We start from the raw sequence: 24072 nt of genomic DNA on the forward strand, positions 1-24072 counted from the left end.
GAGCAGTAAGTACATACATTTTAAAAAAATGGGGCAGGCAGGGTTAGTTTAGGGGTTGGGGAGGAGAGGGGAAGAGGGAGGCAGGAGAGGGTTGGGGGGGTAAGGAAGTTCTCTCCCAGTCTGCTCCTTTATTGGAAGGAACTGGGGAAGCCCTACTTGCGTCAGCGTGCGTATTATTCCAAAATCCCCCCACCCCCTTCCCGTGCAGAGCAGGCCACCCCCACCTGCACATGCAGACATGAAAATCTGGCACGCAAGTGCTCGCGGGATATATATATATATATATATATATATATATATAATTATAATGATTGTGCTACTCTGTGATGGTATAAAATAGGTTAACTTGAAACACAAAAACAGATGTGTTTTGGATGATCATTCATGTCTTCTTAAAATGTTACACATTTTACAAATTCTGCCAGGAGTATGTAAGCTTATGAGCACAAGTGTGTAAGTGTGTGCGTGTAAGTGTGTGCATGTAAGTGTGTGCGGTATATTATTTTTTAATCAATTATACTTTATGATACTGACCTGAGTGTTCTTTGACTCTTCAACAAATTCTGAAGCCCTATTAGCCCTTCTTTGCGCTCAGACCAGTTTGAGCTGGCACAGTGATTTAGAACCTCTGCCACGTCCTCAGTCTGTCGCAAGTAATGCGGGATGCTGCCATTTCTAGAACCATAGGAGCGTTCTGAGCAGGCACTCGATGCATCACTATTTGCATCGTCGTCAGAGTACATTCCATATGGCTCATATCTTCTTCTTACTGGCTTCTTCTGAAGAAAGAAATGCAATTGGCAAATTATGTTAATACGGTTAAGAAAAGACATTCATATGCCAAACTAAATCATTTCAGTTTCTCAAACAACTCAACTAGCTTCCTCACTTTCACAACCCTGTTCAAGAGTATCCTCCATGCTTTCAAATTCTTCCAAATTACTCCTAACCATCTGACCACATTTTTATTTTTAGCACACTTCAGAAATCTGAAAAACAGTAATGCTGATGTGGTCCTTCTGATAGTCTATCCAGCTACCCATCTATCACAAAGGGCACATGATTAGCAATTGTCAACCTCATAAGAGATCTACCAGTGCCCAAGAAACATGCTTTAATAAACCCTGAGATTTACATGTCTATCTTGAATTTTTACTCACCACAGCCCTACCACAAGAGTTTATTTTAGCTTAAATTTTTAAAGCAAAAGTAGCCAAGTTTGTAATTTATATATAAGAGAAAGGAAATTGCAAAACTGTTTCAATATTTTTGCATAAACTTTTTACTGTATAAAATGAAAATATTATTTTACTGAATTGACAAATATTAGAAATGTTTACTCTTCTATATGGTACAATTGTACACAAGTAGATTTTGATTTATAGAAGCACAGTTTTTTTTTGTTATCTACTCAAAGTCAATTTTACCTAAGGAAAACAAAAATATTGATTGATATTTAGAGGTTTTATTGACACCCAGATGCCACTAAGATGAACAAATGCTAAGGAAAAGTACCCCAATCTTACATTTAGATTTTCATCAGCTTTTCTTACTAGATGTTGTCATTTCATAGAAATATGAATTCAGTATTTTTTATTTTTTTTTAAGTATCTTCATTGGATTTGTATTTTAGATTTAGTTACTTGCCTTTTCTGAATCCAGGCTTAAGGCGAGTTACATTTATTTAATAATTTATATTCCGCTTTTCGGGTGCTTCAAAGTGGCTTACATTTAGGTACCATCGGTATTTTCCTATAGTACTTGCAATCTAAAAGAGTGAACTTTAAGAGGGATGTGCGCAAAAAAGCACAGATGTGCACGCGTCTAGCAATATGTGCGTCGACCCAGTTTAGAAACCTTGAATATACTCACACAAGTACTAGTGCGCGAACAAATCAGGGTGCTTAAAAAGGGGTGGGGTAGGAGTGATCCAGGGTGGGGCCATCAGTCAGGCACATAACTTGCGGTTTTAATACCAGTGCAAGTGGCGCATGTTTGGCTGTTGCTATTTATTAGATATAAGTCAGTCATGACACTCTTTATATCCAATTACTGACTGGGTGAAGGGTCTGGGTAAACTGGGGGGGGGGGGGGGGGTGCAAGCTGAATAGATAGGGGGTTTTGATGATCTAGGGATTCACTGGGCAAACTGGTGGACTAATTTGTACAACTGGCTATTTCCTGCACGTGCACATGTTATAAAATTATCTCACTTGCATGTGTAAAAACCAATATTTCTTAGGAAAATGCATGATTAGCAGATGTTCGCGCAAAGAGGTGTACTTCATATAATGTGCACACATGATACAAAATGCTGGCACATGTGCACTGGCGCCCACATATATGTGCCTATGGGTGCCTGCATGCTTGTTTTAAAGTTATCCTCTAAGTTGGTACCTGAGGCAATGCAGGCTGAAGTGACTTGTTTAAGGTGACAAGGACTATCTGCAGGATTTGAACCCCAGCTTCCCTGGTTTTCAGCCTGCTATTATATCCACTAGGCTACTCCACCAAAGCCAATGCAATAAAATCTATTTTAAGAAACACTTACAGCCATTTATGTAGGTAACAATCTGTGTAAATGGGTCTCAAATTTTGCCCTCACTCATTGCGTACGTTTGGTGGCATTGACTGGTAGTGCTCCTGGTGCTTTGTTTAGGGTGGAGGAGGAAAATTAAGCACCCCGACTGCAGTTTTTAATCTATGCTCAATGAAAGTTGTTCCCTTAAGGACAACTGTCCATGTCATATTCCAGCTCACAAAGACTACTGCAGTGCTAGCAAAACAGTTAAAGCCATCCGGGCCATTATTTTCATTCTGTTTTTAGGCACTTTTCATCACCAAGGCACTTGCCATCACCAAGGACACCTTTCAAAAGCCCTTTACTGGGCTCTGAAAATTGCTCCATACCAGTGTGCACAAGATCAACAACTCACTGACTTTTAGCCATGGGACTAGTAGATGAGCTCAGAGAGGGTTAGATCAGGGGAGGTAACCGTTTTGCAGGGAAACATATCTGCAGTAAAAGCAGGTATAAATCTGAAGGTAGTATTTTTGCCCTAGAAAATTTTTAGGAAGGCACATTTCCCTTTGAAAACTGGGGAAAAGTACCTATAGACATTTGAAAACTGCTCCCACCGTCTGTTTGTCCATGGGCCCTCTCTGTGAAAGTACCTGCATAAAAAATGAACCATCAGGGGGGTTTACCCAGTGACTTAGCGGCAGTTCTGGGTCCTGCCTGATACACAGTCCCTGGTTTATTTCCTAGATCAGGTATCCCACACTCCACATTAGCTGGGGATGCTGCAGAAGCAGCCCCAGTAGAAGGGAGTTATGGTCACTGTTAAAGGCAGTATCTGGTGGCCAGATTTATAGCCCTTCTTTGTAGGGCTTTGAAAGCAGCCCTGGTGCATGGCTCCTGGTTCTCAGGATCGTTGCTGCAATGATCAAACTATAAACAGTGGGAAGATCTATTAAAATAGGGGGGAAATCCCCAGGTAGTTGCAAATAAAGGTTTATGGCACCAGGATTCCAGCCCTGGTTGTGAGTGAGCTGGAAGAGAAAGGAGAAAAGAGGAACCATCAGGCCAAAAAAATCCCAAAGAATAAATCATTAGGATAAAAAAAAAACGGAAGGGAGACCTAGGCACAAGGCAAAAAAAGGAAGCAACAAGGCCAACAAGCAGCCAAATAGATATTTTGAATAATTTAATTATTAATGATGCTTCAATACTAAACCAGAAAAGAATGAATTTGATTAAAGTTAAATGACCCACAAACATTTTTAATAAAAATATGTTCAGAAAATAAATTTTAACAAAAGAAACTGCTGTCTACTAAAAACAAAGTTGCTAGTCGGAAATCCTAAACCCCCTCCCCATTTTTTTAAGCTTCTTCCTTCAGCCCAACAAAATTAAAAACACAGAAATAAAACAGTCTGAAAGAGAAAGAAAGGCAGGAACCAGCAATAAAAGTAAAGAAGGCACCAGTACCTTGCTCCTGGGGTCTCCTAAGAGCTGAAGTCAGGAAAATAATGAAGGATGGGGAAAAAGCACAGAGAGTGGTGTCAGAAGCTGAAGTGGGGATCTTTCCCAGAACAGAAAAACAGCAAACTTAAAAAAAAAAAAAATACTTGTCAGATCTCTTCCTTAAAGCAAGGCAAAGGCATAAGCAGTGTCTTCCTTTCCAGACCTTGTGCTGTACTCTCCCGACCTCTTCGCTAAGCTCGCTTCCACGACATGCTGTGTCTCCGGGGAAAGTCACATGCATGGCGACAGGTCCCAGGCATGCGGGACAAATATGCAAATACTTCCTCATCGCAAGCCGCTTTCTGTCTTCGAAAGAAGCCCATTTATCTTAGATCAAGAGATAAAGCGAGGGCTAGCCTGATAAAACAGTGCGGCCCACTAACAGGGGAGCGGGTCCCAACCTAGCCTGTCGGGTTTTCAGGATATCCATAATGAATACGGATGAGACAGACTTGCATATATTGGAAAAGCAGGGTATGCCAATATCTTCTGCATATTCATTGTGGCAATCCTGAACACCTCTAGGAGAGGGCTGGGAAACACTGTCATAGGCTATAAGACATGACTGCTCATTGGACAATCTTGGTAGTTTTTTGTTTTTTTTTTTTATTCTTTGCAGAATCTTTCAGAGCAGTTCTTTGAGTCCTCAATCTCTGGTAGTTTAATTTGAAGATTCAACATAATGCATCATGCAGCTGTGAACCTTTCATCAAGGTAATCATTTTCCAAATTGTCAAAGTCATCATCTAGAGAGCTAAAGCTATGGGAGAATGCAGGAAGTCACTATACGGTCTTCATTCTAAGTTTTGTAGCTACTGAAAAACAGCTGATTGAATAAGTCTTCTAACCTCTGCCCGAGAACGGATGTCATAAAAGTGAATAATTTTGTGCAATATTTCCTTTCAATGCTTCTATCAATTGGAAATGTCTCTTACCAGTGCATCAGCCACAGCAGCTTCCAAGTCAGTGCTTGTACTGAGAACCCTCATGGCATTCACAGAGCCAGGAATTCTGCCGGACTGCCCCAGCCCAAAACGGTCTGAAGCAGAGGAAAGAAATAGATTAAGTCACACTTCAAATTTGGAATAGTAATAACAGTGCCCATTAACAGTCTAAAAGTGCTAACCTAGATTAGTGTGCATGATTTAACACAAACCAACCACATAAAGGTCTGCAGGCTCTCTCCAGCACCATACATCCGTGAATTCACTGAGGACTTATCTCAGGATGTATTCATTTATTTTACAGTTAAAATCTAAGAAGCAAGGAACCCTATGAGATCAATAATTTGGAAGGAGATTACAAATAAAGATGCTAATTTGAAAATTACACTTCAGATTACGGTTGACATTAAATTATCTCTCATTCAGTTGAAAATTACTTATGCACACTGAAAAGAGAAAAACATTTTCCAGAAAACTAAAAAGATTACCTATCTCCCAAAGAAGAGTCACTACAATTCAAACAATTGTTCTATTACCTTAAATTCAGAGTAAATATCTGTAACAAGCTTTCTAATAGTGGAAATCATTAACACTTTTCAAACAATTTACAAGATATTACACTACATTAACTATATCAACCTAAACCAACACACCAACCCATAAAAACAGAGAAAAATTAAGAAATAAAATATATAACCAAAATTAAAATTTTGCAAAAGAAATCAAATTTGCATGTGTTAGTCTCTCTTATTAATGGGCCCAACTGCCTGTGGATAATGATGGTTAAATATTTTAAAGTAACCCTAGTAATACTAAAATGGCTGTGGCATGCCACAACGTTACAGACTTACAAAGTAACTGGTCAAACTGCATTACATTTTCAAGACCGATACATTTTAAACAATCAAAAATCATGTTTTAAGAAATATTTAGCAAACACAAAGTCAATTTAAAAATCTATTCACCTCTGCATGGCACACAAAGTTGTGTGTTGGATTAGAAAGGGAATATTGCTTATGAACAATGGAATAAAAGTAAATCAGCTGCAAGTCACTTTAAAATACTGGGCTAAAAGTACTTTAAAGAATTCTACAAACTAATTTGGAGCTTTGGCATTTAAACACATTAGAAAACTATGAAGCTTAAATCCAACTTGTGCCTTCCCAAAGTGAATCATGACAGGGTAGTTTTCTAGTTTGTACTTGTAAATAGATGCTCCATATAGGCCACAAGGGTGATAAGTTAATTTGTAAACCTTAAACTATCAGGCCTCTTTATGCTATGTGCAGCTCCTAACAAGACTATTTTCTAATAGAAGCCCAGGTTGCTGTAGATCAAAAACAATCCAGAACTCAGAAACAGAGAAATGTGATAGCAGAAAAAGGCTATGGCCTGTCTGTTCTGTCCATCCATACCAACGTCTTAGCTCTACAATCCCTACCACTCTCTCTCAGAGATCCCCTGTGTTTTATCCCATGCTTTCTTGAATTCAGATATTGTTCTTGTCTGCAGAATACCTTCCTGAGCTATCATTACCCAATTCACAGACATCATTAACTAACAAACATTGATATCGGACGATATCAATACCAACTCACAGAACTTGTTGAACTTTTAAGATGTATTTCACTGAATAATTTGGATTGTAGCTGTTATTTATTCAGCTTAGGTTGCAAATGTTTGCTCCAAGCACTAGGTGGCAATTAAGTGTATTCCAGCTGACAGCACAGTGTATTCTTTGTCTATCTTTGAGGCCAATGTACTAAATGCACTAAAGCTTTTGCAAGCATTAATGCATGTGAAAAGCACTGTTAACAGGTGAAACCTAGTTTATATATATTAACAGTGCTTTTAAAACATGGTAATTAGCACAAACTATTGTTGATTGATTTATTCTGGACAAGAGCTTTTTCACTCTTTTTCACTTTTGTTGACAACACAAAAAACTATGCCAATGAAGAAATGAAATGCAAAAAGAGCTCTTTACCTATTAGTGCAGAGGAAAATAATGCGCATTAAAATATGCACGTGAGCACAGACCGGTTAACACAAAATCAAACTACACCTCAGTGAGGTTTATTGGCAAAAATGACTAGCATTAATGTGGACAATTTACCCCAAATTTATTTACAGGTCAACATGATGGGCCGCTAACCTGAGCTAATTTATGCGTGCTAACACTGCACATTGGCCTCTGTCTGCTATGCCGCAGGAGCAGTCTGAATTTTCAGACTCTCCATAGGTACCTTCTTGGAAAGCTCAGCTCCTGAATAACCAGTTACCAAATCTTCCCAGCTGCATGCACTGCTGGTCCTTATTGTCACCTTTGCCTAATGATGTTGCTGCAGGAAAAAACCATACTTATCCCTTTGCTCCCTTCCCATTTTCTATTTTCATAAGTGAGTACAAGAGAAGCCACCTATCACTAATTTTTACAAACTGACTTATCACCAGAGGGACGCTTTCAATATTAAAGGTTATTGAGACTTTAAGGGTGTTTTGTGTGAACTTCCTGTAGCTAGAAAAAATAATTTTAATATAAGTATAAAAGAAAGTAGGGTGAAAATAAAGTTTAGTCTTTTCCACTGGATAATGCACCTCTCTTTCATATGTAAAATTACAAAGCAGAAAAAAAAAAAAGATTTAGCAAGGTTTAGGCTTTTTGTTTATGGAAGAACCAATTTTGTAAATAGACTGAGAAAAAACATCTAGGGCTATGCATGAAACCAAATTTAAAAGGCACCATATTCTGAGTTCGTGGACTGCAGGTACAATACCAATTAAATCCAAAAGGGTTTTTAACTGGCATTGCTGTCTTCCTCAACCAAAATACTAAAGGCAAAAAGAAGTCAACACACCATAACAACATCTGTACAAATAACAAGCCCATTCTACAAAAGAAAATGGAACAAGGACAACAAGTATATTATAAACCAAAACAAAACACTTGCTACTGCTGGTGGCACCTGACTGGAGGCCGTGGTGCATCTTGCAAATCCCCACCAAGTATCCAGTATACAAAGTCCTCACTCTCTAGCCTCAAGAGATTGACCTCCAGTGCACTTTCGTTGCTTCCTAGCCATGGGATTTGTGGTCCTAAATGCTTAAACAGGAAAAACTACAGGACTAGAAATCTAAACTGTTGTGAGACAGAGGCTTAAAAATGTAAGACTAGCCAAAAATGTTTCCAGATTCATGGCATTCTCGGCTTTATCTGTCTTTTACATGAATTGCAGCAGCACTGCCATGGAAAAACTAAGGAAGTACCCCTGGTAAGAATTCCAAAGTTTTGGTTTATAATAGCAATAATCACCACCATCCCAGGAAGTACATGCCAGTTAACGGCCTGAACTGGTTTCTGCCAGTCAGAGCGTTAACCGTGAATATCCTATCCACCAGGGATTATTGCGTAGATACTCATAATGGCTCTTTATTAATAAACTAAGATTCAAAGCTAATTTTTAAAATGAAGAAAAGAAGCATTCATGTGCCTTTTCTGCACAGTCGATGTGTTACTAACTTGTGGACAATTTGCTATTATATTTTTGCAAAAAGGGTAAAGTGGCCTCCAATCCACTTTAATATCCAATCTACTGTTTACATTATTTCTCCTATTTCTTCAAAAACCTAAATCAGAAGATTTTTTTTTTTAATTGCATTGCCCACAAAGTTTGTAAACGTGCATTGTCACGCAGTTTAAAAAAATTCAATAAATTAAAAGTAAAAAAAAAAAAAAAAAAAAAAAAAAAGCGTTTACAAAAAATGTAAATGATGAACAAAAACTACATGCTAATCATTGGCTGATGTAACAGCAAATATTAAAATGGTCATAAAATGAGCATTTACAAAAAAGCAGAGTCATGCAGTTAAGCACTTGTTCACCTGACTGCCCAACAGAATCAGCAGTGGAGAGAGCACTAGTGGACCTGGAATGACGTCGAGAGGCTGCAAAGTAAAGGAATGGCAACACCCACAAGGTTAACACAGAGATATCCAGGAAACAGTGCCACGATCCATAAAGGGAGGTGGAAGAAACGCACATGACTTATCAATGACATTGGGAGCAGAAATGGGACCAACTACAAATGGACAAGAAGCAGGGGATAATCTCCATCAGTAACCTTAGAACATTTTTCTAACAAATGTTTGGTAATTTGTTGATTCTTAAATATTCCAAACACATGGGAAATGATATGTGGCTCCAGGAGTGTCTGTGCATGAGAATATGGTAGTTACAGAAACATTCAAAACTGTCATTAGAAAAGTCTGGCACTTTTGTCCTCTGAGCAGTCCGTCCTTGTCACAAACCAGTGACGAGGGGCGCAGAATTAACAGATCTGTAGGAATCTGACAGGAGTTGCAAAGTGAATGCTTCTGCTATGGTCCCTGAAACTGGACTAAATCCAGCACTGTATTTCACACAGGCCACCTTAACTGGGGCTTGAACTGGTTGTCTAGAGGTAAAAAGCACAGCAGCCATTCCCCGAGCCATCCAGTGCCCCCCTCCTCACCAAAAAAGAGATTATAAACCCCAGATTCACAATTCACATTGGAGAGTTTTTCCACAGAAGACAAACTTTTCAGAAAACATTTGTAAACCAGTGACACTAAAGATAAAATATATGAACTTATTTACAGCAGACATTGTGAACCACTATGGCTACAATTAGTGTGTCTCATGTGTTAGCATGCAGAAAATTGCTCAAGGCATCTTAATGTGTCTGATTTATCAACTGCAAGACGCAGGATAAGGATGGATGACATATCCATGTGGAGGGCCCTTGATAGAGGGTGGACTACACTTAGCCAGGACCAAAATGCTCGGGTAAAAAGAGCTATCGGCTTGCACCAGCAGTTTTTGGGCAGGGAAGTGTTTGCAAGTTGATAAATCAGGCCCAGCATCTCTTAGTCAGAAAGCTATAAAGTCTTTCCCTGTATGTACCAGGATCAGTCCAGACTGCTGGGTTATGCCTCCCTTCCAGCAGATGGGAGTCAGAGAGAAAACTGAAAAGCACCACCCATATAACCCGGGGTGCCACCTGCGATCCCTCAGTATTTTCTCTGACTCCAGCAGATTGAGAGGCATACCCTGCGGTCCTGATCTTGGTTTTCCCTGGGGCTGTTCCCCACCAGGTTTGACCACCTTAAAAAAAAATAATAATAATCTACCACAGTCTGTATGATACAGCTTCAACACACACCTGTGACTGAATCATTTAAAAAAAAAAAAAAAAAAAAGACATTATTGTTAGAGGAAAGTTAAAAGCAATTCCTTTTAATTTGTTTTTTGTATTGAAGCAGCCAGACGCAGGCAGGCACGGCAGGGCTCTGTCCTGTCTCTATTTCCCGGAGGGTGTTAGCTCTGGCCCGGTGAGAAGAGGGGGAGGATTCACCGGTGGGCCGGTCACTCTCCCCCTCTCTCAGAGACGTTTCATTCCTCTGACACCCCCCCCCCCCCCCCCAAGCGCCCTTTCCTGTGGGCTGAGTTCTTTAAAAAAAAAGAAAAGATTAATTACTTTTTATTTCGGCCTGCGCTTCTCTTCTCAGCCGCGCCTGCCAGTTCTCCCGGGCCTCCGGAGGGGGTGGAGTTCTCCTCCAGGCTGCAAACCATGCCTCGGGGTGCGGCATGCAACTCCTGTGGAGAGCTGGGGCTCCGGCTCTCCCGCGAAGGCCTCTGCTCCCAGTGTCTCCCCGGGGGCAAGGGGCCTTCGCAGCGCGGCAATTTGACTGGGGGGGGGGGGCGGCCATTTCGTGGCGTCGGCGGCCTTGGGGAGACCTCGTGGCAGGGGCCTAGCTCGCTCCCGATTAGCGCGGGAGCGGCGGCCATTTTCTCTGCCTCTGTCGGGGATGATGATGATGAATTGGAGGAGGGGGAGGATCTCCCTTCCCCACTATCCCCGCTGCACAGGCCGCGCAGCTTGCCGGCAGAACCTGCTCCTCCCCCGGGTAAGGCCTGGGGGGGGGGGGGGAGATCCTTAAAGCGACGGCAACCCTTTTCCTCTAAATTTATATTATTGCTGCATCAGGCTTATTTAGAGGCAGAATCGGAGTGGGATGACAAGTCTCCCCTCCCAATAAAGATCCGGAGGGACTCGGGAGGGAAGTTGCCTGATAGGTTGCCTGATCCAGTGCACCCGGTGGATCCGGGTTGTCAGGATCCTTTCACCCTGGACAATAAGGGCGATACCGTCTCCCCAGTGGAGGGTGACGATCCACAGGTCCTACGTCTGTTCCATAGGGAGGAACTGGACCATTTAATTTTGCATGTGCTGCAGGAGCTGGAGCTTCCTTTATCGCATGACCCGGATTTCTCTACGGGGGATGCAGCGTTGGCAGGGCTTCGCGCTCCACCGCAGACGTTCCCTTTTCACCCGAAACTTTCCCAGATTGTATCACGGGAGTGGGAAACCCCAGAGGCTTCCTTGAGGGTCACTAGAGCCATGGAAAAGTTATACCCACTCCCTATAGAGACGCTTGATCTCCTGAAGGTCCCCAAGGTGGATTCCGCAGTCACGGCCATAGCCAAGCACACTACTATTCCGGTGACGGGGGGGCACTGCTCTTAAAGACCTGCAGGATAGGAAGTTGGAAGCGTTGCTTAAGCGTATATTTGAAGTATCCACCCTGGGTATACGAGCAGCTGTCTGTAGTAGCCTTATGCAGCGAGCTTTGCTTTGATGGGTTCAGCAAATGTTGACGGCGCAGGACCTTCCCCCTGGGGAGGCTGAACAGGCGGCACGTATGAAATCGACTGTCGCCTATATGGCTGACGCCCTCTATGATCTCCTTTGGACCTCGGCACATACCATGTCTTCGGCAGTTTCAGAGCGTCGACTGCTCTGGCTCCGCAACCGGTCCGCGGATGCCTCTTCTAAAGCCCAGGTCGGCTCCTTTCCCTTTAGGGGTAAGTTGTTATTTGGTGATGAGCTGGAACAGCTTATCAAGGCCTTGGGTGATAACAAGGTGTACAAGCTGCCAGCGGACAAGCCCAGGGAAGCCCGCTCTCCTGGTAACTACCGAGGACGTTTCCGGGGGCAGCGTCGTTTTCGTTCCACTAGGGGGGTGCTTTGGGCTATGCCCCTCGGCAATCAGCTTCAAGAGCGCAGTCTTGGTAGTCTTCCTTTCGAGGCAGGTGCCTCAGCGAACCGGGACCCATGCCTTCGCCACCAACAGTAAGCCTGCACAATGAGGGGACGCCAACCCATTCCTCCATTCCAAACATCGGGGGTCGGCTATCCCACTTTTACGAGGAATGGGTCAAAATTACTTCCGATCAGTGGGTACTAGATATTATAAGTCACGGTTACGCTTTGGATTTTGCTTGTCCCCTCCGGGATCTTTTCCTGATGTCCCCTTGCGGGCCACCGGGCAAGCAACAAGTGGTACTTCAGACTCTGGAGCGGTTGAGGGCTCTGGGAGCCATTACGCCAGTTTCTACGTCAGAACACCGGACCGGTCGATACTCCATCTATTTTGTGGTTCCCAAGAAGGATGGGACTTTCCGACCAATCTTGGACCTCAAGCAGATCAACAAAGCCTTGAAGGTGCCTCTTTTTCGGAAGGAAACGTTGCGGTCGGTCATTGCAGCAGTCCACAAGGGAGAGTTTTTGGCTTCTTTGGATCTGACGGCGGCATATCTTCACATAGGGATACAGGAACACCATCAGCGGTTTCTCAGGTTCATGATTCTGGAGCAACACTTTCAGTTTGTGCCCTCCCCTTTGGCCTAGCCACTGCTCCTCGCATATTCATCAAGGTGTTGGTGGTGGTAGCGGTGAGCTTACGTCGGGAAGGAATTCTGGTGCATCCCTACCTGGACGATTGGCTTATTCAAGCGAAATCGGAGCAACTCTGCTGAGAGGCGGTCAGTTCGGTTGTGTGGCGTCTACAGTCTCTGGGCTGGGTTGTCAACTATGCCAAGAGCCAGCTCATCCCGACTCAGGTAATAGAGTTCCTGAGGGCTCGCTTCGATACATTGACAGGCAGAGTTTCCTTTCCCCTCGATCGCATGGACAGATTGATGTCACAGGTACTGCGTCTGCGCTCTCTTCCCTCCCCAGTGGTGTGGGATTATTTGCAGGTTCTTGGATATATGGCGTCTACCCTGGAGGTAGTCCCTTGGGCCTTCGCACATTTAAGACTGTTGCAAAGGGCACTGCTCTCTCGTTGGGATCCCAAGTCGGAGGAGTACCAGATCTCCTTGCCTCTTATCGAACTGGCCAGGTCCAGTCTGGCCTGGTGGCTGAATCCGGATCACCTACTGAAGGGAGTCTGTCTCGAGAGTCCCCAATGGATGGTGGTAACGACCGATGCCAGCCTTTCCGGTTGGGGAGCAGTGTGCCAGTCGAGGTTGGCTCAGGGCCTTTGGACTCCGTTTCAGGCATGGTGGTCCATCAACAGGTTGGAGACCAGGGCGGTTCGACTAGCTCTACAACACTTCTTACCAATGTTGCACAACCAGGCGGTACGGATTCTTTCCGACAATGCCACCGCTGTGACCTACATAAACAGGCAAGGAGGCACCAGAAGTCGTCCCATGTCAGACGAGGCCGACCTGCTGATGAGATGGGCAGAGCGCCACCTCGACCGGATTGCGGCGTCTCACATCGCCGGCGTAGACAATGTTCAGGCGGATTTCCTCAGCCAACAGTAATTGGATCCCGGGGAATGGGAATGGGAACTGTCGGAGGAAGCGATGGGCATGATCTTGAGACGATGGGGGACTCCCCACCTGGACCTGATGGTGACTCGTCGGAACGCCAAGGCGGCTCGCTTCTTCAGTTGCCAGCGAGACCACGGGTCCGAAGGGGTGGATGCTCTGGTTCTTCCTTGGCCGCCACACGTTCTTCTCTATGTGTTCTCTCCATGGCCTCTGATCGGAAAGGTATTACGTCGCATAGAGTCTCACCGGGGTCCAGTAGTTCTGGTGGCTGCCGAGTGGGCCCAGAGGCCATGGTTCGCTGATCTGGTCAACCTAGCAGTGGACGGACCGCCGCGCTTCAGTCACCTGCCTAACCTGCTGCGACAGGGTCCGGTATTTTTAGAACAGGCAGATCGCTTCTGTCTAGCGGACTGGCTTATGAAAGGAGGCGGTTAAGATGTAAGGGTTACTCGGACGCAGTCATTTCTACTCTTCTGCGAGCCAGGAAGTCTTCTACATCGCTTACCTATGTCCGGGTTTGGAAAGTCTTTGATTCCTGGTGCCGTGGGCTCAGCTTGTCCCCTCGACAGGCCACTATCGTTCACATCCTGTCATTTTTACAGGCCGGGTTACAAAAGGGTTTTGTCTTACAGTTCACTTCGTGTTCAGGTTTCGGCCTTGGCCAATCTCCGTGGTAAAATTGATATTTCCATTGCGGCTCACCCAGATGTGATACGGTTTTTGAAAGGGGCCAAGCACTTGAAACCACCGGTGCGAGCGGTTTGTCCGTCTTGGAGTTTAAACTTGGTCCTCCGTTCTGTTCTCTCTGCGGGCCACCCTTTGAGCCTTTGAAGCGAGCGATGCTTAAAGACTTGACGCTTAAGGCGGTGTTTCTCGTGGCTATCTGTTCGGCTAGGCGGGTTTCCGAGCTCCAGGCCCTGTCCTGTTAAGAGCCTTTTCTGCGTATTTCTGATTCGGGTATATTTCTTTGCACAGTACCTTCCTTTCTGCCCAAGGTAGTCTCGGCCTTTCATGTCAATCAATCCATCGAGTTAACGGCTTTTTCTGATGCAGATAAGGATCTACGGAGGTTGGATGTCTGTAGGGTCCTATTGCGATATTTGGAGGTTACTAATCCATTTCGTTTGTCGGATCACCTCTTCGTTTTGTGGAGCGGTCCTAAGAAAGGAGCTCAGGCTTCTAAGACTACTATCACCCGATGACTGAAGGACGCTATTGCTTCCGCCTACATATGTTGCGGGCGCCCAGTGCCGGAAGGTCTTAAGGCGCATTCTCTTCCGTCTCAGGCGGCCTCATGGGCAGAGAGCCAGTGTGTCTCGCCGCAAGAGATTTGTCAGGCGGCTACGTGGAAATCCTTACACACGTTTGATAAACATTACCGGTTGGATGTCAGGGATCCCAGAGTGGATTCTTTTGAAGGTAGTATACTTCGCGCGGGACTCTCCAGGTCCCACCCCATTTAAGTCAGCTTGGGTACATCCCAGCAGTCTGAACTGATCCTGGTACGTACAGGGAAAGGAAAATTAGTTCTTACCTGTTAATTTTCGTTCCTGTAGTACCAAGGATCAGTCCAGACACCTGCCCGTACGCAGGAGAGTCCAGTCAGCTGTTCGTGTTTTCTCAACAGGTTCTAACGCCTATCTTGTTCTTCTTAGATGTTCGTGTTCCTTTTCTTCATTGAGCAAGTTTAGTTTTTAACTTGATCTAGTCACTGGTTGCGGAAGCGTATTTACGTATGATATTTTTATCTTGCACAAAATTTTTTATCTGTAGTAATGGCCATTCATTCTGCTTTGATATCGATAATACTGAGGGATCGCAGGTGGCACCCCGGGTTATATGAGTGGTGCTTTTCAGTTTTCTCTCTGACTCCATCTGTTGGAAGGAAAGCATAACCCAGCAGTCTGGACTGATCCTTGGTACTACAGGAACGAAAATTAACAGGTAAGAACTAATTTTCCTTTTTTAAACCTTAGTAACAGGAAGTCTAAGTAAGAGTCAGGTATTTTTTCCAAAATAGCTTCAAAGTCTTTCAGCAATTAGCTGAAAATGCAGGCTGCATTCTTCAGAGCCAAGCCAAATCATGCAATTAGAGGGGAAATGTTCAATTCTTTTCCTTTGGTGCAAAGTCAGAGTACTTTTCATCTGTGGGCTTTGCACCAAATTTCAAAGAGAAAGCATGCAGGTACTTTTCTTACAATCTAATAAAAAAAAAAACAACACATCCAGGACAAAAAGAGGCTTGGGGATTTCATGTATCAATGACCCACAGACTTTGTCCCTATGTGGATAGTTTGAAGACTGCCCCCTCCGTTCTCTCTCCATTCTTTCACCCCAGTCTCTGGGTTCTTTTTGTTTCTTGAGCCTGATATTCTTCAGCACTCTCATGCAATGCTTAATTTGCATCTTCTCAGTGTAGAATAAAGGCCAACAAGCAAGCTGCAGGTGCTACAAGATTTTTAGATTAGCCCAAGAGAAAAGTATCTCCCTTTGGAAAGTTAAATTCCTTTCATCAGGTCAATGCAAAAGAGGAGCAAAGGATAAAGATGTGTGAATATATCAGTAAATTATTGAATGGATAACCACTTTCTTCTTCTATGAAACTAATAATGTTTCTTCATTTCTACCTCATTCTCCATTTTTGTTCATTTTTTTCCTATGTTAAATTTTTGTCCTTATAATTAGAACTTCTATAAAGTATCCTAAAAGTTTGCTCTGGGGTCTGTTCTTCCTTTGCCTCTCCTGGACTTAGACCAGAGTTAGGCAAACTATGGCCTTTTGAGAGCTTTTAAAATCGGCCCATGGCAGCAAATTGGGTCCTGACCCATGGCAGCAATAGCAGGAGGTGCGCAACCAGAAGTGACATTGTATTTGGCCAGAAGTATAATTGCTGGCTTGTCAGACCTCCAAGAGAGAAACACCTAGACTGAGCCCTCAATGTGGCCTCTGCGCCCAAAGGTCTTCCCAGTTTCGAACTAAACTAAGGGTGTTCCTGGTCTCTGACTAAATTTAAGAAATAGAGAGAGAGGGGCAGTGTCATCCCCCCCAGGTCTTCCTCAGACTTCTATACAATCCCTCTATGAGTCACTCAGCATAGGCTTTGTTCATATGTGCTCTCCTCAACTTGATGAGCCACAGCACAGGAACTCATTAAGCCTTAGTAAAGAAAGCAAATCACTAAAAGGCCCTGGACCGAACAATGCACTTTTCTTCTTTCCCCACATAGCCTACTTTTGCAAATATCACAGCTCAATATAGCAGAACTAATAAGGAAGTATCACCTCTACTCATTTAATAAACCATTGGGAGTCATCTTTGAAGAATGAGATACCTTTGAAGGGATACATTTTCAGCATCGCACCTAACTGCTGAGTTAACTGTGTAATGTCAAGCATTCACAAAAATCAACCAGGCTTTCAAATATAAGACCATGTACAAGTAGACTATGAAGATCATAGAAACATGACGGCAGAAAAAGACCATAATGCCCATCTAGTCTACCCATCTGCCCAACTAATTTGGCTTTAAAATTCCCATCACTCCCTCAGAGATCCCCCGTATTTATCCGATGCTTGAATCCGGACACCGTTTTTGCCTCCTCCACTTCCACTGGGAGACTGTTCCATGCATCTACTATTCTTTCTGAAAGGAAATATTTCTTAAGATTACTCTGAAGGCTACCCTGTTTTGCCTTCATCCTATGAACCCCCTCGTTCTAGAGCCTCCATTCCATTGCAAGAGACTTGCCTCCTGTGCATGCCCTGGAGGTATTTAAATGTGTCTATCATATCTCCCTCTACCTTGCCTTTGCTCTAGGGCAGTAGTTCTCAACCAGTGTCACCACAGATGGGAGGGTGTGTTACCAAAAATTTGGCATTGCAAAAGTATGCTTTCTATAAGAGCCATATGTGCCTGCTGCTTGAGGAGAGTGCAGAGTAGGGAGTACCTGTGTGGTTTTTTTTAAGTCTGGAAATGTACCCTAATAAATAACAGATACAAGCTTGTGCACTTAATTTTTCCAACTCATTTTTCAAAAGGGAATATTGTCCCTTTGGGAATTGGTGTAAAGTTGCATGTAAAAACTACCCATGGACTTTATACCTCAGTGCACAGTTTGAAAGTTGCCCCAGAGAGTCTGGCATCTCGGGGTTCCACCATTTGCATGTTTCTGATTTTATGGTCCTTTATTCTGAAATAGGTAAAGGTCAGTCTATGCTCTGCATTTGTGACAGAGGTGAAGGATTCTCCTAATTAGCATGCAGGTAGGTTCTGGGTAGGGATTTTTAGCAGTCATTTGTTTTGTTTTTCCCAACAGGAAGTGTATGATGTTCTGCATTTGCAGGGTTGTTGGAGTTCTGGGTGTTAGTACTCTGATGGTATGGAACGTTTGCTATATAGTTTCTGAATGCCTTTTCTTTCTTGCAGTTTTCTTTCTTGCAGGGTGGAACCAGACTGCTGGCGCTAACCTTTAAAAAGGAGATAGAGCAGCTTTTAAACTAGAACAAAGGGGAAAGCCGACAGTCGCTCAGCAGCGCATGGTTCGGAGAGATGTATCTTTAAAGGATACTAATGATGCATTAGAATTAGGGCATCCCGACAGTGAGGCTCCAATAATTAGAAAAGTAGTCCAAGTGCCTGTAACTAAAAACTCACCTGAGCTAAAAAATTCTAACTTATCCCTATCAATTAAAAAGCAGAATAAAAATACAATCAAAAAACAAACTTTGAAATGTTTGTATGCTAATGCCAGAAGTCTAAGAAGTAAGATGGGAGAATTAGAATGTATAGCAGTAAATGATGACATAGACTTAATTGGCATCTCAGAGACATGGTGGAAAGAGGATAACCAATGGGACAGTGCTATACCGGGGTACAAATTATATCGCAATGACAGAGAGGAGCAGTCGGGAGGAGGTGTGGCGCTTTATGTCCGGGATGGCATAGAGTCCAACAGGATAAACATCCTGCATGAGACTAAATACAAAATTGAATCTTTATGGGTAGAAATCCCTTGTGTATCAGGGAAGACTACAGTGATAGGGGTATACTACCGTCCACCTGGTCAAGATGGTGAGATGGACAGTGAAATGCTAAGAGAAATTAGGGAAGCTAACCAAATTGGTAGTGCAGTAATAATGGGAGACTTCAATTACCCCAATATAGACTGGGTAAATGTATCATCGGGTCACGCTAGAGAGATAACGTTCCTGGATGGAATAAATGATAGCTTTATGGAGCAATTGGTTCAGGAACCGACGAGAGAGGGAGCAATTTTAGATCTAATTCTCAGTGGAGCACAGGACTTGGTGAGAGAGGTAACGGTGGTGGGGCCACTTGGCAATAGTTATCATAATATGATCAAATTTGATTTAATGACTGGAAAAGGAACAGTGTGCAAATCCAAGGCTCTCGTGCTTAACTTTCAAAAGGGAAACTTTGATAAAATGAGAAAAATTGTTAGAAAAAAACTGAAAGGAGCAGCTACAAAAGTAAAAAATGTCCAAGAGGCGTGGTCATTGTTAAAAAATACCATTCTAGAAGCACAGTCCAGATGTATTCCACGCATTAAGAAAGGTGGAAAGAAGGCAAAACGATTACCGGCATGGTTAAAAGGGGAGGTGAAAGAAGCTATTTTAGCCAAAAGATCTTCATTCAAAAATTGGAAGAAGGATCCAACAGAAGAAAATAGGATAAAGCATAAACATTGGCAAGTTAAATGTAAGACATTGATAAGACAGGCTAAGAGAGAATTTGAAAAGAAGTTGGCTGTAGAGGCAAAAACTCACAGTAAAAACTTTTTTAAATATATCCGAAGCAGAAAGCCTGTGAGGGAGTCAGTTGGACCGTTAGATGATCGAGGGGTTAAAGGGGCACTTAGAGAAGATAAGGCCATCGCGGAAAGATTAAATGATTTCTTTGCTTCGGTGTTTACTGAAGAGGATGTTGGGGAGGTACCCGTAATGGAGAAGGTTTTCATGGGTAATGATTCAGATGGACTGAATCAAATCACGGTGAACCTAGAAGATGTGGTAGGCCTGATTGACAAACTGAAGAGTAGTAAATCACCTGGACCGGATGGCATACACCCCAGAGTTCTGAAGGAACTAAAAAATGAAATTTCAGACCTATTAGTAAAAATTTGTAACTTATCATTAAAATCATCCATTGTACCTGAAGACTGGAGGATAGCAAATGTAACCCCAATATTTAAAAAGGGCTCCAGGGGCGATCCGGGAAACTACAGACCGGTTAGCCTGACTTCAGTGCCAGGAAAAATAGTGGAAAGTGTTCTAAACATCAAAATCACAGAACATATAGAAAGACATGGTTTAATGGAACAAAGTCAGCATGGCTTTACCCAGGGCAAGTCTTGCCTCACAAATCTGCTTCACTTTTTTGAAGGAGTTAATAAACATGTGGATAAAGGTGAACCGGTAGATATAGTATACTTGGATTTTCAGAAGGCGTTTGACAAAGTTCCTCATGAGAGGCTTCTAGGAAAAGTAAAAAGTCATGGGATAGGTGGCGATGTCCTTTCGTGGATTGCAAACTGGCTAAAAGACAGGAAACAGAGAGTAGGATTAAATGGGCAATTTTCTCAGTGGAAGGGAGTGGACAGTGGAGTGCCTCAGGGATCTGTATTGGGACCCTTACTGTTCAATATATTTATAAATGATCTGGAAAGAAATACGATGAGTGAGATAATCAAATTTGCAGATGACACAAAATTGTGCAGAGTAGTTAAATCACAAGCAGATTGTGATAAATTGCAGGAAGACCTTGTGAGACTGGAAAATTGGGCATCCAAATGGCAGATGAAATTTAATGTGGATAAGTGCAAGGTGATGCATATAGGGAAAAATAACCCATGCTATAATTACACGATGTTGGGTTCCATATTAGGTGCTACAACCCAAGAAAGAGATCTAGGTGTCATAGTGGATAACACATTGAAATCGTCTGTTCAGTGTGCTGCGGCAGTCAAAAAAGCAAACAGAATGTTGGGAATTATTAGAAAAGGAATGATGAATAAAACGGAAAATGTCATAATGCCTCTGTATCGCTCCATGGTGAGACCGCACCTTGAATACTGTGTACAATTCTGGTCGCCGCATCTCAAAAAAGATATAATTGCGATGGAGAAGGTACAGAGAAGGGCTACCAAAATGATAAGGGGAATGGAACAACTCCCCTATGAGGAAAGACTAAAGAGGTTAGGACTTTTCAGCTTGGAGAAGAGACGACTGAGGGGGGATATGATAGAGGTGTTTAAAATCATGAGAGGTCTAGAACGGGTAGATGTGAATCGGTTATTTACTCTTTCGGATAGTAGAAGGACTAGGGGACACTCCATGAAGTTAGCATGGGGCACATTTAAAACTAATCTGAGAAAGTTCTTTTTTACTCAACGCACAATTAAACTCTGGAATTTGTTGCCAGAGAATGTGGTTCGTGCAGTTAGTATAGCTGTGTTTAAAAAAGGATTGGATAAGTTCTTGGAGGAGAAGTCCATTACCTGCTATTAAGTTCACTTAGAGAATAGCCACTGCCATTAGCAATGGTTACATGGAATAGACTTAGTTTTTGGGTACTTGCCAGGTTCTTATGGCCTGGATTGGCCACTGTTGGAAACAGGATGCTGGGCTTGATGGACCCTTGGTCTGACCCAGTATGGCATTTTCTTATGTTCTTATGTTCTTATGTTCATGTTATTTCACAAAGTGAAGGGATTCTGAAGTACTGTTACTGAGGGGATATCAGAACTGACATTTTTTGTATGGCGAGTTGAAAGGGGAAACGTCCTAGCTCTGCTCCGTACAAACTCCAGAAGAGGTCAGAACTTCCTGAGGTTGACAGATGCATGAGAATTTTATCTACTGTTCAAACCTGTACTGAAAAAAATACACGAAATACCTCAATCCCAGATTTCTTACTGAAAAAATAAAATGTAATAAGTATTTTTTTTACAAGCAGTTATTGAAATTAAAGAATATTTTCACTCTTGCAACATTTTGAATAAAATTTACATTTTTTTTAGTTCAGCTGCAAAATGTAGTGTGCAATGTGTCATTCACATGAGCATCATCTGTCAGGTGTGTCATGACAGAAAAATGTTGAGAACCACTGCTCTAGGGTATACAAGTTTAGATCTTTAAATCTATCCCCATATGCTTAAGAATGAAGACCACTGAGCATTCTAATAGCCACCCTCTGGACCGATTCAACTGGTTTATATTCTTTTTTAGGTACGGTTGCTTGCAGCTAAATATATTCCTATAAGTATCTATTGCAAAAAGGGATGTGAAGTTATGCATATAAACAGCACACCATTTAAACATACAACTTGTTGAAAATGTACATTTCATAATGTAAATTTTCAATATGCCCCCAAATGCCACTTTTTTGTATAGCTAAGTTAATGCATGTAATGAAAGTAAGTGCCTATTTTAGGATTTTGAAAATGCACATTGAGTGCATAGATCTGACTTATGTACATAATTCCTTACTTTACGTACTTAAAAATAACTAAGCTTTTGAAAATTTACCCTAAAAGGACCCAACAAAAATATGAGCTTTTCAGACCTTGCATTTGAAGAGGCCTATAAGCTCTCAAAAGCTAATGTAATACATCTTTCTTGTTGGGTTTTCAAAAGATCTCTCAGCCTACAAAGACTCCAGTTTTCTCAAAATCTAATATGGCTAATAGAACTACAGCTAAACAATGGCATCTTTAAATAAGATTCTGACTGTTTATAATAATCAGAATTAATATAACAATTCTAATATGTCTTATAAATTCACTCATTCCAAGATGAATCAAAGAATAGATCAGTATTTCAGCTGTGGTTTAGTGTCTAGTCTAGCACATTTCCCGATTCTCTGTTGGCTATATATCTAAAATGTTTAAAATCTTTTCTGATTTTAGTTTTGGAGCTGCAGGACATCACTTTCTAGTATATATTTGGAGAAATACTTCTTAATCTAATTGTATGTCATTCCATGCAAATCCATACACAAATTATCCCATGCAAGATGGCTGGCAAACTCTCTCATGCAAGTCAACCATAAAAGTTATAACTTTCTCTTAAATTTAAAAACAGACTGTTACATGATGTAATATTGTTTACAATCATATGCACTTCAGTTCTGACCAACAAATTCTTATCTTAAACATAATTCTATTTTATGCTTGATTAAAACTGGCAGTGTGATCTCAGATCAACAGTAAACTTTGAGCTTGCAGGCAGCATGCTAAATTTGATATGCAGTGATTGCTATCATTCTATATGTTCCGAGAATGTATAGACCACAACTTTGAACACCAGCATCTGAATTGCCTCTATTTCATTATCTATTGAAGGACTATGACAAGTCATTGCATTGGCGACCAAAACAATGTGCAAAAGTTCAATTAATTGGAATCATTACATTCACATTTAAGGGTTTCAGTACTAAAAGAAACAGCACCTCAATCCACCGCTAAAACATGCACATGGACAGAAGATAAGTGGGGAGGGGGTGGGGGGTAATAGGAGAACAGAAAGAAAAGGCAAAGGGAAAGCACGCAAGATCATTCCACCTTGCAATGCGCCCTGAACAGGTAATCAGAATGGGGGCAAGGGCAAGAAAACTATCAAAGCTCTGGTGCCCAGGTGTACTCACCAAGCGGAGGAAAGCCCCGAGCAGGGCTTGTATCTCGACTGCTCTCGCGGCTGGTGTCGCGGCTGCACCCCTGACTCATGCTGGGTCGAGGGATACGGCTGCTCCGTGCTAGCATGCAGCATGGATGGTTGTCAGAGAAGGCGAACAAGTTTATTAAAGGACAGAAAGCTTTCCAAGCAAGTCACATGACATTAGTGTAATCACATTGTTAATTCTCATCTGCATCAGCCAGTTCAGGCTTTTCAAAGTAGTACAACAGAGGATAGTGGGCTGGGAGTTAAGAAAGGTTTATCTGAATGTGCACTCACATGCAAGACAATGCTAAAAAAAATTCTCTTTTGAAAAATAAAAATCTGCACAATCATCTTTTAGAAGACTTGGTTTTAACCAGAAATCCATGCTTGGTTCAAAATGTCAAAGAAAGCAGTTCAGCTTCCAGCTTCACAGTACACATTTCCCATCCAAAGACCGTTTCTTACATATCTCTCATAAGGGATTGCACAATTAAATGCAAAATATTTGAAGAAATGAAAAACATACATTCTCAATTGAGAAATTTTAAACAAAAAGTTTAATCATCTTTGGGTCAAATGTAGTAAAGAATTTTCCCCATTCTGGGTTTAGTACATTATATGCTAAAGTTATCCAAATGATACTAAAAAGTAGGACAAACCAAGAGATTTATACTAACAGTGAAGTCGTTTCTAGCCTTAGCATTTTTACCTAACCTGCATCCTATCACAGGATGTGTGTCAAAAAGCAACACTGTAAACTTT

At 42.3% G+C, this 24072-nt stretch overlaps 1 protein-coding gene across 21 annotated transcripts in view; it reads right to left on the minus strand.

The window, feature by feature from the left end:
- The window catches only part of CLASP1 (cytoplasmic linker associated protein 1), a 637864-nt gene that overhangs the window by 219626 nt on the left and 394166 nt on the right, over positions 1 to 24072 (minus strand). For 8 of the 21 annotated variants that reach the window (XM_029605181.1, XM_029605188.1, XM_029605185.1 and 5 more), the window contains 4 exons: positions 8854 to 8916; positions 4963 to 5066; positions 3992 to 4015; positions 535 to 779 (listed from right to left, as the gene is read on the minus strand). In XM_029605181.1, the coding sequence (XP_029461041.1) occupies positions 535 to 779; positions 3992 to 4015; positions 4963 to 5066; positions 8854 to 8916 (436 nt within the window). The remainder of the gene's footprint in view (positions 1 to 534; positions 780 to 3991; positions 4016 to 4962; positions 5067 to 8853; positions 8917 to 24072) is intronic. The other 13 variants (XM_029605189.1, XM_029605194.1, XM_029605199.1 and 10 more) reach the window with 5 other exon arrangements.

This window comes from Rhinatrema bivittatum, chromosome 6, assembly GCF_901001135.1.
Source record: "Rhinatrema bivittatum chromosome 6, aRhiBiv1.1, whole genome shotgun sequence".
Lineage (NCBI taxonomy): Eukaryota > Metazoa > Chordata > Amphibia > Gymnophiona > Rhinatrematidae > Rhinatrema > Rhinatrema bivittatum.